This window comes from Triticum aestivum, chromosome 4B (assembly GCF_018294505.1).
Source record: "Triticum aestivum cultivar Chinese Spring chromosome 4B, IWGSC CS RefSeq v2.1, whole genome shotgun sequence".
In the NCBI taxonomy this organism is placed as follows: Eukaryota; Viridiplantae; Streptophyta; class Magnoliopsida; order Poales; family Poaceae; genus Triticum; species Triticum aestivum.
This window is the reverse complement of record NC_057804.1, coordinates 158,418,837-158,434,311: the sequence shown is the minus strand read 5'-3', so window position 1 is coordinate 158,434,311 and position 15,475 is coordinate 158,418,837. Positions and strand designations below refer to the sequence as shown.

General features: G+C 48.5%; 2 protein-coding genes across 5 annotated transcripts; one reads left to right on the top strand and one right to left on the bottom strand.

Moving 5' to 3' along the window:
* The first annotated feature begins 391 nt into the window (after positions 1–391).
* Positions 392–3,547, top strand: LOC123094665 (probable methyltransferase PMT2). The gene is made up of 7 exons (XM_044516621.1): positions 392–719; positions 815–1,487; positions 1,575–1,785; positions 1,875–2,163; positions 2,290–2,661; positions 2,821–2,898; positions 2,996–3,547. Exons 2-7 carry the CDS (start codon positions 837–839, stop codon positions 3,249–3,251), a joined length of 1,857 nt encoding a protein of 618 aa, XP_044372556.1. The 5' UTR covers positions 392–719; positions 815–836; the 3' UTR covers positions 3,252–3,547.
* A 1,113-nt stretch (positions 3,548–4,660) lies between these two features.
* LOC123091589 (transcription factor BHLH062) lies at positions 4,661–9,454 on the bottom strand. 4 transcript variants are annotated; one of them, XM_044513156.1, is made up of 6 exons: positions 9,235–9,454; positions 8,069–8,158; positions 6,885–7,000; positions 5,784–5,911; positions 5,279–5,332; positions 4,661–5,041 (listed from the first exon to the last, which is right to left on the bottom strand). In XM_044513156.1, the coding sequence occupies exons 2-6, from the start codon at positions 8,140–8,142 to the stop codon at positions 4,829–4,831; spliced, it is 585 nt and encodes a 194-aa protein (XP_044369091.1). In that variant the 5' UTR covers positions 8,143–8,158; positions 9,235–9,454; the 3' UTR covers positions 4,661–4,828. The 4 variants fall into 4 exon arrangements, with proteins under 4 accessions (XP_044369091.1, XP_044369089.1, XP_044369090.1 ...); XM_044513157.1 differs by having other exon boundaries at positions 4,901–5,193; positions 9,235–9,451; XM_044513154.1 differs by having other exon boundaries at positions 4,661–5,332; positions 9,235–9,378.
* Positions 9,455–15,475: the final 6,021 nt, after the last annotated feature.

Here is a 15,475-nt window from a genome sequence, read left to right as displayed (position 1 = left end):
ATTTAAAGGAATCTTACTTATGTCATCTCATGGATGCATTGTGGATAGAAGAGAATTGAGCCCCCATAGATATGTGGCGCTGGTATATAGTTGAGTCCAATATTTGTTTAACTTTGCCTTAAGTTTTTTATTTCTGCGAGGAACTTTACCTTAAGCTGCATGCTCCTAGATTTCTCTATCTCCATCCCATAATGTAATGGATAATAGGGGGGGCATTGACCAAAAATGTGCTCCAGCAGTTGATGTATCTGCATGTAGTGCTGCAAAAAGAATTAGGGCAGCCCAAATTTTTGTCCCAAGTGCTGCAAATATACAACAAGTGCTGCGCAACGGCCACAAATTTTTTGGCATCGGGAACCACACAGGACAACAAGACACATCACTTTGTGTCAAAAACGCAGCTGGAACAAATAATGCAAAAGCGCAGTTGTAATGTATTTTAGGGCATCACTTTCACCTGATCTGCTACGGCAGAAATAAGGTGTTGTCATCTCGTATCTCCATACTCCATACCCAGATTCCAAGATCCGCTTCTTCCTCCCTTCTTGTTGAGCCTTCTCAACAAACACACGGTAACCACAGCCGGTACCTATGTACCGATTCTCCTCTTCTCCCGCGCGCGTTTTCCTCAACAGAGATCGATCAGATGCAACAGCGGTGTCCTAATTCATCAAGCCGTATTGATCAATCCACTTCGGTCTGATCATACCGTGATCAAGGTCCATGCATGGCATTAACAAATTAATCATTAATTATTCTTGTGTGTTCAATTCTTGTTCCTTTCGTTGATGCATTTGTTCTTGTTCTGTTGTAGGCCTTGATCGATCCATCCATCCATGGCCATCAAGGGCAACTCTGGCGAGTACAAGGCGCGGAGCCCGCTGGGCATGGTGATCGCCGTCCTGCTGTGCTGCTTCTTCTACGTGCTCGGCGCGTGGCAGCGCAGCGGCTACGGCAAGGGTGACCGCATCGCGGTGGCGGTGACCCGGCAGACGGCCTGCTCGGGCGCCTCTGCCGCGGGGCTCAGCTTCGAGACGCACCACACCGGCGGCCTGGCCAACGCGACGACGTCCGGCCTTGGCGGCGAGCCGCCGCCGCCGTGCACGGCAGCGCTCGCGGACCACACTCCGTGCCACGACCAGGATCGCGCCATGAAATTCCCGCGCAAGAACATGGTGTATCGGGAGCGGCACTGCCCGTCGGACGGCGAGCGGCTGCGGTGCCTCGTGCCGGCGCCGCCTGGGTACGTGACGCCGTTCCCGTGGCCCAAGAGCCGCGACTACGTCCCTTACGCCAACGCGCCGTACAAGAGCCTCACCGTTGAGAAGGCCGTCCAGAACTGGGTCCAGTACGAGGGCGCCGTATTCCGTTTTCCCGGCGGCGGCACCCAGTTCCCCCACGGCGCCGACAAGTACATCGACCAGCTCGCCTCCATCGTCCCCTTCGCCGACGGCTCCGTCCGCACCGTCCTCGACACCGGCTGCGGCGTAAGCCATTAATCACGTTTTCTTCTGATACATGGTCCATTCGCGCACTATCATTCATTGATCTCGTTTACGTCCATGTGGGTGCAGGTGGCGAGTCTCGGCGCGTACCTGGACTCCCGTGGCGTGATGGCCATGTCGTTCGCACCGCGCGACTCGCACGAGGCGCAGGTGCAGTTCGCGCTGGAGCGCGGCGTGCCGGCCTTCATCGGCGTCCTCGGCTCCGTCAAGCTCCCATTCCCTCCAAGATCCTTTGACATGGCGCACTGCTCCCGGTGCCTCATCCCGTGGTCCGGCAACGGTGAGCTAGCACTCGACGCGATCGACACGCATGTCATTGCCATTGTCATGATTTGGTATATATATAAAAGGAAGGAAGATTTGATGCAGGGGGGATGTACATGATGGAGGTGGACCGGGTGCTCCGGCCGGGCGGGTATTGGGTGCTCTCCGGCCCGCCGATCAACTGGAAGGCGAATCACAGGAAGTGGGAGCGCGCGGAGGAGGACCTGGCCGGCGAGCAGAAGAGGATTGAGGAGTACGCGCAGATGCTCTGCTGGGAGAAGGTCACCGAGATGGACGAGATTGGCGTGTGGCGGAAGCGGACGGACACGGCAGCGTGCCCGGCCATGCCGCCGGAGGTCCGGGCCTGCGACCCGGCCAATCCCGACGACGTCTGGTGAGATCAATATCGATCAAGATTGGCCGTCAGACTTTGAGTCAAATTAATGGCTTCAAAACGTCACGTCGTTTCCCGCGGTACACGGACGGAACTGAAAGATGTTGAGTTGGGCCTGCACAACAGGTACAAGAACATGGAGACGTGCATCACGCCGTCCACCACTGCCGCCGGAGGAGAACTGCAGCCGTTCCCGGAACGGCTGAAGGCCGTCCCGCCGCGGATAAGTTCCGGCGCCGTCCAGGGCTTCACCGCGGAGTCGTACGAGGAGGAGAAGCGACGGTGGGAGAGGCATGTGAAGGCATACAGGAAGGTCAACTACAAGCTCGACACCAAGCGGTACCGGAACATCATGGACATGAACGCCGGCGTGGGCGGCTTTGCGGCGGCGATCTTCTCCCCCATGTCCTGGGTGATGAACGTGGTGCCCACCACCGCCGAGCTCTCCACCCTCGGCGTCATCTATGAGAGGGGTCTCATCGGCATCTACCATGACTGGTAAGCTAGTTTTGCTTGCCTTGGTTTACAAGATTTATTATTTTATTTTAATTTTTGAGAAGGAGGATGACCCCGGCCTCTGCATCAATCGATGCATGAACATAATGATGCGAAGAGAGGTTGTTGATTTGTCTTCTTCATCTTCTTCTTCTTCTTCAGGTGTGAAGCATTCTCTACCTACCCAAGAACCTATGACCTCATCCATGCCAATGGAGTATTCAGCCTCTACAGGGACAAGTGAGTGAGCCACTCAAAGAAATCTTAACTGCTGGCAATTGTAATGTACGTACATCCCTGACAAGCTAGCTGATGGGTGGGTGGGTGGGTGGATCAGGTGCAAGATGGAGGACATCCTGCTGGAGATGGACCGGATTTTGCGCCCCGAGGGCACGGTGATCCTCCGGGATGACATCGACGTCCTGCTACGGGTGGACAAGGTGGCGACGGGGATGCGGTGGAAGACGATGATGGCGAACCACGAGGACAGCCCGCACATCCGAGAGAAGGTGCTCTACGCCGTCAAGCGCTACTGGACCGCCGACAGCGACAAGAGCTCCCAAGAGAAGAAGGCAACTTCTTCTGAGGTGTGAAATATAATGGTGAGTGAGATGAGCTGAGCTGATGCACTGCAACTCAGGAGATCAGCGTGTGTTTATTTCAACTTCTTGTGAGTTTCTCTCGAGTGTAGCAGTGAGATCAGCACGTGTATTCCTTTTTGATTACGTCGTGTAGGATGAACACTTCTTTTCCATTTTTTCGAGATGAGATGGTAGGAAATATTCGACACAAAGATCTACGTACCATTTTCTGCCCGTCACAGATTCAAGAATGTTGTTATGGCACTCAGAATTCGCATTCTCATGGTCGTTTTCACCACCATTGTTCCCATTCCAACTAGTATATATTATTGTCGTATAACAATTTGTGTATAGAATTACTCAAATCTTGAATAACAACGCCTGGGGAGTGCAGCTATCGACAGAAACAGTTTCTGGAAACTGGCATGATAGCAGGCATCATAACTTCAAAGTTGCATCAACTAAACAATTCTATCTCTAATATTGTGCACTTAGAGCATCTTAGAGCATCTGCAACCAGACCTTCGTATCGTCCGCAAACGTCCGGATGGACAACCAGGTTTAGTGAACCATCACGAAAATGCGACCCAACTGCACACCTCAAACCGGCACTATACATCCGGTTGTCCGGCACCTTTCAAACCCAGTCCATGTCTGGAGCTGATATGGGGAGGCCCGGACGCGTCTGTCATATCAGATCCGACAAACCGGCCACACCCAAAATCCCTCGAAACTGACCTAGTCCACCAAAAAAAAATGGACTAGTTTGAATTGCTCACCACATATGTCACGTGGTACCTAGTCCACCAAATTGAATGCCCTCTTCCCGTGTCCGTCCTCCATTTCCTACCGTTGAGCCTTCACTAACCTCCGCCCTTGGTCCTGTTCATGCCGCTGCCCTCGTAGATAACATCTCCGAGTACCCTGTCCCCCACCGCCAGCATGCATGATGCCTTGATGGAGTCTGTGGGGCTCCCATCCGTAGGGTTAGTTGCAAGGCGAAGAATGTCGTCTGAGGAAGGGGCGAACGAAGCAACGTGAGCAGGAAGCTGCGGACAAGGGGGCGAAGGAAGCAGCGTGAGCGGGAAACTGCGGACAAGGAGGTGGTCCACATCAACGTGGACTATTCTTGTATTGCCTACCTATGAATTGTCGTACTTTCTTTTGGCATGTGTTGAATTGTGGTTTATTTTGCTTGGTTGCATTGTTGAATTGGCGGTGAATTTGTTCTACACGATGTATTTTAGGGTTTGGATATGAAGGGTGTGGTTGTCCAAGAGGACAAATGAGGTGTCGTTCGACACTGTCCGAGGACACGTCTGGCGGTGTCGCCGGGGCGCACTTGCCCAGTCCAGTTGTGTTTGTTCTTATTACAGTTGAAAACCTTGACGAAAACATGTCACAGACTAGTGAGTTCTAGATTACAAATCTGATTAGCCTGCTGCAAAATTGTATCAAAACAGAATTGTAAAGTTATTTTAAACATATAGAGCAACTAGTAGGTTTGGACCAGTAAGGTGAGTAGCTTGTTGGTATTTACAAGAGAGCTGTTATCACCAAGAACTGATTTGTTGTAACCCGTCAACTGGCTAACTGGTTTTTCGTTCTTTTCTATTTCCCGGTGCGCCACCGCCCCCGCTGCTTTCTTCTTGGGATGTTGGTGGAAGGCTGAGGCGAAGCTGTCCAGGCAAGGAATCCGCAAGGCTCGAAGTAGCTGGGTTGCTTCTATGCCGGGAACATTCTCGGTCCGATGATGCTGATGTCCCCGGGAAGAGCTGGAGCTCCTGAGGCCGTAATGCAACCTGACCAGAAGCAACAGAGTGATGCTGCTGATTCTGCAGTGGAGATGGTGTGTTGGTTGGGGCCACCATGCTCATGGTGCTTAAATTAGAAACATTGCTCCATGTATCATGCGGCGTTGGGTGGGTTGCTAAATTAGTAGTGCAGCTGCTCCCTATTGGATGTGACACCACAAGGCTGCTTAGATTCAGGCTACTGTTTCCGATCCTTGCACGAAGCTCGTTCTGTAGTTCTATTACCTGGGCTCTGAGTGTAGTATTCTCATCTTGCAGCTCGGTCTTCTCTGAACCGACCTGTTAATAAGTGTAACTTGGGCTTAACCTTGAAGGTAATGAAGCAAATAACCTGAAACAACTATATCATTTGATAAATTACGCAGGCAGCAACCACAAGCTGGAAAGGAGAGACGTTAATGGGAATTTATTTATATGTGAGTTAATTCAAGTAAAGGCATTGCTTACAAGTACAACAGATACTTCATGAACTTTAGAAGATAAATGCACGCTAGCTAGACGTTCATCCTTATAGTGAAGAAGGAAAACAGTTATCATCTAAGGCATGTTTGTGTTTGGAAGATCTTCATTGAACCCTTTTGCCCCCCTTTGTAGTTAGATCTATAAATTGTCCCTGTTGTTCAAAAACACAATAATCTATGGAACATGGAAAATGTTTAAATTTTGAGCACAAGTATATGCACAGTTTCTGGAAGGCAAGTATATAAGCACTTAATATTTCAGAACTCACATATTGGCGCTCAGTTAGAAGAGTAGATTGCTCCTTTCTAAGAGATTCAACTTGAGTAGTTAAATCTCGCAGTACTCGTGCAGCATCACCCAATACTGTAGCTTTTCCCCTATTTTGTCGATCATGATCTGTAATAGCAGGACTATGTTTATCAGAAAAAGTAACATTGAGTACAATGACCTCTACAAGCAATAACAATAAGCATGCAGAACTCTACAGTCCCATGGCAATACTTTTGGATGATTGACGCCAAAGGATAATTACATACAAAAGGTTATCCATCTTGGCATGATTTATTCAGCGTGTGCAATAATGCGGTGAACAAAAAAAGGGAAATACAAATAATGATTTCAGGTATTTTCATAATATCTAATAGCAACCTTCTATATGGGCTAACGAACAAGCTGATGACAACTTTCCCCTTCAGAACTTTGTTCTTGGGACAACATGTGGTGGACCACTCAAAAGTGAGCTTGGAAGAAAGCAGGAAGCCAGCCTTTCACATGGGAATATTTAGCAATTTTTACAAAATGGGGCACATGTAGACTTTTAGAATCCTAGAAAGGATTGCCAGGATATATAAAATACTCCCTCCATTCATTATTATAAGATGTTCTCACTTTTTTCTAATTCGGATGCATAAAGATGCATTTTAGTGTGTTTGTTCACTCCTTTGAGTCCTTATGTAGTCCATATTGAAATATCCAAAACATCTTATATTTGTGAACGGATGGAGTACTGAACAATGAGATGAGTTTCACCCAAAATAAAAACAGCAAGATGCAACAGCAACAGCAACAGCAATAGCAGACAATTGAATACAGGAATCAACATATGCTCTTCCCGTCGTGGCATCAATACTATGAATTGTGAACACGTACTGCACATCAGATACACATGAACACTACCAAACATATAACCTAATAATGAGATGAGTGTATTGGTTCCCAGTTGTCATTAAGTAATTAAAGAGGCATATGAGTCCAAGTTGAGGGAACAGAATGATGTAATCCATGTCCAATAACTTAACTGGTATTTTTCCCAAAAGGGAAGATTAAATCAGCTAAAAATGGTCATTGATTAATGACGCATCGTACTAACCTAGCATACTGCTGAGCTCAACAAAAAGGTCATTCAACTGGTCACGTTTAAGTTTCTCTCGTTCAGCTTTATGATTTTTCTTTGGAGCCTTTTCCTGGGCTCTTTTGTCAAGACACCTGCAGCACACAAATCATCAGAATAAGAGAAAAGTGTATACCAAAGGAGAGGTGGAGTATTAGAGGAAATTAAGAAGTGAAATAATGGACCACGCCTAGGTTTAGAATAATATGAAGGTGCAAATTTTACAGATATGATCAACTTAAGTCATTGAAAATGACTGCCTAACTGCAAGTCTATATGGTAAGTACTGCTCCCAGCATCCATACGGCCGATCACAAGATAAAAGAGCAGGCGTCGAACTGCAGAATCTTGTGTCCTAAATAATCTTCAATTCTAGGAGTCTTCTTCTGGTTTATGTTCGCATGTATAGGAAACGCTAATCTCTTGGATGACTCCATTCATGCTTTTTAAATGATGACATCTTTTTCTTTTAAAGCAAAGCCTGAGTCAATTCGGAGAACAGAATCCAAAATAACTGGAAGCACCGACATGGATGCAAATGCAAAAGACTGAAAATAATCAGGTGAAATAGCAGTCTATTGGAGCAGATGAGCTCCTCGGCCATCAGGTAGCAGTAATAAGTACTTGCAGTCTTTTACAGGGCTAGCAAACAACTAAATCTGACATTAAAACTACTCAGCATGCAGATTTATGGTAGCAAAAGAATACAATACATGAAGAGGTGAACTAGGGGACTGGTCACAATTAAGGCAAGTTTAAGTCACAACTTAAAAACTATAAAATACTTATTTATAAAAAAACCTATGAGGAAAGATGCTCGCTAAGATTATTGTTATTGATGCTGGTTTGGTCAAATGGATATAACGAGGAGATTATGCTTGTTAGGTGGAGTTTAGAATTATTCTTGGACAACAACCCAAGATGACAAGTGAATAACGAAAAAATATTGCGGTAAGTGCATCCAGGTTCATTCATGTGTCTGCCCCACCATCTCATCAATTAGAAAACAGAAAAAATCTAGCATAAAAGAAATTTGATCATGCGCATCCTAGGCTAATTGGCCAAAGCAACAAAGCAAAATGTATTACAACTATAACGCTAGGTAACTCCTGTAGCTAAGCAAATGAAAATGTATCGAAGAAGACAAGTAACTAAAGACCAACCTGTCAACGTGCTTTTCGGCAGCATAACTTGACCTGCCAGCCATTGAATCTGAGCTCTGCGCATCAGCCACCATTCCAAGATTCTGGTTTCTGCATAACAGAAAAGACTGCTGGAGCACCCTAGAGATAAAGCTGAAATCCAAGTAATAGAAGAAATGTCTGGCATCGTAAATCACGTACTGCAAGGAATGCCGAATTCAGTCCATTTACAGATTCCAGGCTTTCACAGGAAATGCTACCAGGGACGAATCAAGAGTTCATTGTATCACCGCAACAAGTGGAGCCTAGCTTAGACCACATGCATGGAACTACAGAATTCTTTTTACAGGAGACTACTCTTCCAAATATCGGCCGGCTTTGAAGTTAATCGGCCAGTTAATAGGTACTCTGAGGGTGCCGGTTCGAAAACTTCCTATTCGCTGCGTTTTTCACTCAGGCAGTTGGCCTATCAGACCGATTTATCGGCTGTCAGACCAAGTAATCGGGGCGCAACAATTAACTTGGATGCCGGTTTGGCCCACTAAAGCCCAAACTTTCCATCCCGTGCACATCTCCAGCCACCCCACAGCTTAGGGTTGGAGGAAATTGAGGCTCCCGCTCATCCTCCTCTCCCCCTCATGATTCGAGGAACTGGCCGGCGGCTGCTCGAATCGTAATTCCATGGCAATGAGTACCTTCACAGAAACGATCCTATCAATCACTTCAATAACCTACCTGCCCCTTTCTTGGCAGCGATCTGGCATTGGGTATATTGGGACCTAGAAATGTTCTTTACAATTTATGTTTCTACCTTATAAAAACATTTTCAAACCATCAACCGCTGATAAAATCAATCATAAAACCAATTAAATCCTATTAACTCTATGGTCTCTAAGAATCCGGTATACAGAGTTACAGACTCCACATATCAACTTGATCATTCCAACAACAAAAGCTACACGAGATAGCCCCTACAAGAAACAGTTAAAAATCATCTCGGGCTGTTGGTGCTAAGCTAGGCTCATACCTCCCCAGTGAATCTCAAACCACACACAAAGATAATCAGCTCCCGTCTCCATAATTCGCACCACCTGATAATCAGCTCTCGTCTCCATAATTCGCACCACCTTAACCCTGAGCATAACCAGCCCTAGAAAGCCATCGGTAGCCGACAAAGAGAACCATACCTGAATCAATTCACATCTGAAGACGCAGTCTTGGCTTGCCCTACAGCCTCGGTGGATCTTGATACGCTGGGGCCGGCGGTGAGGAGGGCGCCCGCGGGGGGGGGGGGGGGGGGGGGGCGGGGGGCGGTGCCGGGCACGCGACGAGCGTGTGGCGGCCACCCAACACCCGCACACTTGTGTGATGCACGCGCCAGCGAGCTGTCACATGGCGATGCGCGTTGCCCTCGGATCCAAGGGGGGTTGGGGGGGGGGGGGGGGGGCGGAGAGCCGGAGGGATCTCCACATGATGACCAGTTTTCTTTCTTACGAAAAAAGGAATTTCTCTCCTGAAAGTTTCGGGTGGATAGCCCTCATACCGCCCGGACTGAAAATACCATTTGATCGAGCACTTCAAAGTCAGCCAGCTTAAACATTGCGATTGTCCGGTACCCCTAATATCCAACACATGTGTGGATTGAATATGAGAATGTTCGGACGAGACTGAACGTATCTGCTGCGTCGGATCTGACAGGTCGGACCTGTCCCAAATCTCTTCAAATCGTCTCCCACCCTCACCTTGCATGCCTAGTTCCTCTCTTCTGCCTCATCTATGCCGCTCCTTGTCTAGGTTCGTCGCCATCGCCACCCTAGCTCAGTCGTCATCCCCAACCTACAGATCTCACCATCAGACACAAACCACTCCCGATCATCCTTGCCGCCCCGGTACATCCTATTCATCTAGAGATACACCTCACACTTTATGTGTTCGACGAAGTGTCTAAGTTGTCTTTTAAGAACTTTACTCATCTATAAGGATGAATTCAAGAACAAGGAGCTTCATGAATTCATATACAATGACTTAGTTGATTCAGACGACGAAGATGTTCATATGATGTTGATGATGAGCATCCAAGAAGAAATGGAGAATTAAGTGGAGCATGTTCCAAACTTCAAGGGTATATGGCAGGAGAGTTGTTCCCTCTAATAGGGTTGCTGAAGCACAGAGTCTCTACAAGCACTACTTCAAATCTGAACCAAGCTACAATGACGGAGTTTTTGGTGTGTGCATTCAGATGAGCCAACCTTATTTTATGTGCATAGTTAATCTATGGAGGTGCATGATCCTTACTTCCATGCCGAGGAAGGATTGTTGTAGATAATTATTGTTCTCTCCTATGTAGAAATGCATAGCTGCCTTGAGGATGTTTGCATATTGTCGGAGCTCAATCCGACAGATACCTTTGTAGGTATCCCAGCTAGGTGACTGGGTTGGATGGTGATAGGAAGCTAGGTTTTACCCAGGTCCGGGCTCTCACAGAGGAGATAATACCCTATGTTCTGCTCTCATATATTGCGTTGGGGTGATAGAGTACAGGTGAATACCAAGGGGTTGTAATGTAATGTATCTATGAGCCTAGCCCCTAGCTTATATAGCACACCCATCGGGTCCAAGGATTACAGATCCTAGTCGGGTACGTCAATGCAGGTAGAGTCCTCCAAGGCTACATCTTCTTATCTTGCACACCAAGTACTCAGGAGTCTTTGTATAATCCACTGTGACGCCCCCGATTCAATCGTACACTAATCATTCACGCAAATGTGTACGATCAAGATCAGGGACTCACGGGAAGATATCACAACACAACTCTACAAATAAAATAAGTCATACAAGCATCATAATACAAGCCAGGGGCCTCGAGGGCTCGAATACAAGTGCTCGATCATAGACGAGTCAGCGGAAGCAACAATATCTGAGTACAGACATAAGTTAAACAAGTTGCCTTAAGAAGGCTAGCACAAACTGGGATACAGATCGAAAGAGGCGCAGGCCTCCTGCCTGGGATCCTCCTAACTACTCCTGGTCGTCGTCAGCGGGCTGCACGTAGTAGTAGGCACCTCCGGTGTAGTAGGGGTCGTCGTCGACGGTGGCGTCTGGCTCCTGGACTCCAGCATCTGGTTGCGACAACCAGAAAGAAAGGAAAGGGGGAAAAAGGGGGGAGAAAGCAACCGTGAGTACTCATCCAAAGTACTCGCAAGCAAGGAACTACACTACATATGCATGGGTATATGTGTAAGGAGGCCATATCAGTGGACTGAACTGCAGAATGCCAGAATAAGAGGGGGATAGCTAGTCCTATCGAAGACTACGCTTCTGGCAGCCTCCGTCTTGCAGCATGTAGAAGAGAGTAGATTGAAGTCCTCCAAGTAGCATCTCCAAGTAGCATCTCCAAGTAGCATCGCATAGCATAATCCTACCCGGCGATCCTCTCCTCGTCGCCCTGCGGAAAAGCGATCACCGGGTTGTCTGTGGAACTTGGAAGGGTGTGTTTTATTAAGTATCCGGTTCTAGTTGTCATAAGGTCAAGGTACAACTCCAAGTCGTCCTGTTACCGAAGATCACGGCTATTCGAATAGATTAACTTCCCTGCAGGGGTGCACCACATAACCCAACACGCTTGATCCCATTTGGCCGGACACACTTTCCTGGGTCATGCCCGGCCGCGGAAGATCAACACGTCGCAGCCCCACCTAGGCACAACAGAGAGGCCAGCACGCCGGTCTAAACCTAAGCGCACAGGGGTCTGGGCCCATCGCCCATAACACACCTGCACGTTGCGAGGGCGGCCGGAAGCAGACCTAGCCTAGTAGGCGTTCCAGTCCAATCCGGCGCGCGCCGCTCCGTCGCTGACGTCTGAAGTGCTTCGGCTGATACCACGACGTCGGGATACCCATAACTACTCCCGCGTAGATGGTTAGTGCGTATAGGCTCGTAGCCAACTCAGATCAAATACCAAGATCTCGTTAAGCGTGTTAAGTATCTGCGAACGCCGAACAGGGCCAGGCCCACCTGTCTCCTAGGTGGTCTCAACCTGCCCTGTCGCTCCGCCACAAAGTAACAGTCGGGGGCCGTCGGGAACCCAGGCCCACCTCTACCGGGATGGAGCCACCTGCCCCTTCAGCCCCCAACTCCGAACAGTATCACAGGTAATGTAACAGTGTAAAGTATATAGTATATGCCCGTGATCACCTCCCGAAGTGATCACAGCCCAGTAGTATAGCATGGCAGACGGACAAGAGTGTAGGGCCACTGATGGAACACTAGCATCCTATACTAAGCATTTAGGATTGCGGGTAAGGTATCAATGACTGTAGCAGCAATGACAGGCTATGCATCAGAATAGGATTAACGGAAAGCAGTAACATGCTACACTACTCTAATGCAAGCAGTATAGAGGAGAATAGGCGATATCTGGTGATCAAGGGGGGGGCTTGCCTGGTTGCTCAGACAAGAAGGAGGGGTCGTCAACTCCGTAGTCGAACTGGGCAGCAGCAGTGTCGGTCTCGTAGTCTACCGAAGAGAAGAGGGGGAAGAAACAATAAATACAGTGCAAACATAAGCATGACAACACAAGACATGATAAAGAGCGAAGCTAGTTGTGTCCTAACGCAGTATGAGGTGATGCCGGCGAAGGGGGAAAACATCCGGGAAAGTATTCCCGGTGTTCCGTGTTTTCGGGCAAAGGAGCCGGAGGGGGAAAGTTGCGAGTTTGATATGTTAGGGGTGTGTGGCGGACGAATGGGTTGCGTATCCGGAATCGTCTCGTCGTTCTGAGCAACTTTCATGTTGAAAATATTTTAATCCGAGTTACGAATTAAAAGATATGATTTTCTAAAGATTTTATTAATTTCTGGAATTTATTTAATTATTTAATTAATTCGGAAAATGGATTTATGACGTCAGCATGACGTCATGCTGACATCAGCAGTCAACAGGGGTTGACTGGGTCAAACTGACGCGTGGGTCCAATGGGACCCACCTGTCATGCTCTGTTAGGTTAATTAGGATTTAGTTAAACTAATTACTGTTTAGTTAGACTAACAGGTTAATTAGATTAATTAAGCAGGATTAATTAACTTAATTAATTTAGTTAATTAATTAATTAACTATTTATATATATATATATTAATTCTTTTTCTTTTTCATTTTTTTTAAAACGTTCTGGGGGGCGTGGGCCCCCCCGTTCAGTGGCACAGAGGCCATTCAGGGCGCGGGCGACGGGTAACGGGCGCGCCCCGTTCGGGCGCACGCCCAGGGGCATGCGGGCGTGGGCGGCGGACCTGGCAGGTCGCCAGGCCGGCGTGGGCGAGGCCAGCACGGGCCGGCCGGTGAGCGAGCGGCGGCGAGCACGGCCCCGTGTGGGCGGGCGCGCATGAGCGCGCGGCAGGGCTGCAGCAGGGAGGCCGCGCACGGCGAGGATGACTCGGGCGCGGGGGGGGCTCGGCGCAGAGGGCGCGCGGGGCACGGTGAGCGCGTGCGGGCGCCGGCGAGGCGCCGGCGTGCCGGAGCGCAGACGGCGCGGTGAGCGAGCGAGGGGGAGAGAGGAGAGGTCGGGGCTCACAAGGGGGAGTAGGGAACGGGGCAGTGTGCTCGACGGAGTTAGGGGAGGTCCGACGAGGAAGATATGGCGAGGCGGCGGCAGTCCGGTGAGGGAGGTCCGGCGGAGAAGCTCCGGGCGGCGGCGACGGGGTCGGGGTTGACGCGTCCAGGTCAGGGACGAGGAAGTAGGCTGGCGAGGCTCCGGCGTCGAGGTGGTTGTGCAGCGGCGGGGCGGTGCGTGGTTGCCGTCGGCGCATCGAGGTTGAGCCCCTCCTCGATCCAGATGGGATCGGGAGGAGGGGGAGAGGGAGAGGCGAGTGGGGGGATCGGGGGAGCAGTGGGGGTTAGGGTTTAGGGAATGGAGAGGCAGGCCATATAGGCCACGGCCGGGGTGGGCCGGTTGGCTGGCTAGCTAGCTGGGCCTCATGGCCCAGCGGGGGGGGGGGGTTCTGGTCTTCTGTGTTTTTTTTTGTTTGTTTTCTTTTATTTATTTTCTCCTCTGTTTTAATTCAATTTAAAATATTTATGCATCTTATAAAACTGTGTCTTCTACACCATAATTATCTATGTAATATCTAGTACAAACCGAACAATTTTATTTTAATGTTTGAAAACTTTTATTATTTACCAAATTTTAAATTTGAATTTGAATCGGTTTCGAATTAACTTGAGATTAGCAACTATAATCAAGGTGACGTGGCATCACTAGCAGAGGATCACTGTAGCTTAATTACCCGGGCATCACAATTCTCCTCCACTACAAGAAATCTCGTCCCGAGATTTAAGAGGGGTGTAAGGGGGGAAGTTTGGTAACGAATCTAGCGGGTCTTCTCATCCTGGCTTGCTCTTCTCGAAGAGGCCAGTCCAATACATTGATGTCTTCATTTCGCTGCTTTAGGTCATCAAGATGAAGTCGGCGTCCTTTCTTCCGGAACTCCATCGTACTTACGAAGGAATAAAGGGTGGGCATACAGGGAGAACGAACTTCTGCAAGGTTAACTATCTGGTCGATAAGATCGGGGAAGGTGGCGGAAAGTAACTCTCGAATTGAAACTTAACGAATTATCGAGAGCAAAGTAAGTAAGTACCACGAGAAGTTCCAAGCGGGTAGGCAATCGTTCGATGCCTGTTACAAGGCGTGAAAGGGGTTCAGAGCAACGGGAATAAGCATTGCGTCTGATACCAGAATAGATCACTAGGAAGGTGGCTCGTGATCTTTCATACGAAGCCAAGCGTGAGGATTAGCTTTAGTAACAGGGGTGCAGGAGAGTCAGGTTTCGATCCTGTGGAACTGTGGGTTATGGGCCCACCATGTGGTTGAAAGTAGGAAGGGGCCGACATTTTGCACGGTCATGATAGTAAGGTGTGTCAAAGGGTAGCCTGTCAGATATGTCGGCAACAACATCGATACCAAGGGCGAGGGACGAAGAGAACCATTTTCCTGCTCGTTGAACGAGGCGGGCCAATAGGCAAAGTTCTCGTCCATCGGTGGTTACCGGAATGTTTTCAACAATAGTAACAGGGTCTTGCTGACAGAGTTGTACCCCGAGGTGTTTACATAAGCAGGAGAACATTACTGCTTAGATCATATAGACCACAAGAAAGGTTAAACAAAACAATGGAAAGGAAAAGGTGATCATCAGATCAAATAGAACAATGGAAAGGAAAACGTGTTTAAACACATAATTCAGGGATATATCCTTCCCAAGGACAAGCAGAGCATGATATCCATGACAGGATATAATGTAGAAAACTCTTTAGGTACGGGGGAGAATTTTCATGACATTACCCATACAACGGTGTTAGGATAAATGATAAATAAAATTTAGCATCGAGCTTCAAATGTTCCTGTTGAAAATCGGAGTACCATTGACATGCTTCGAG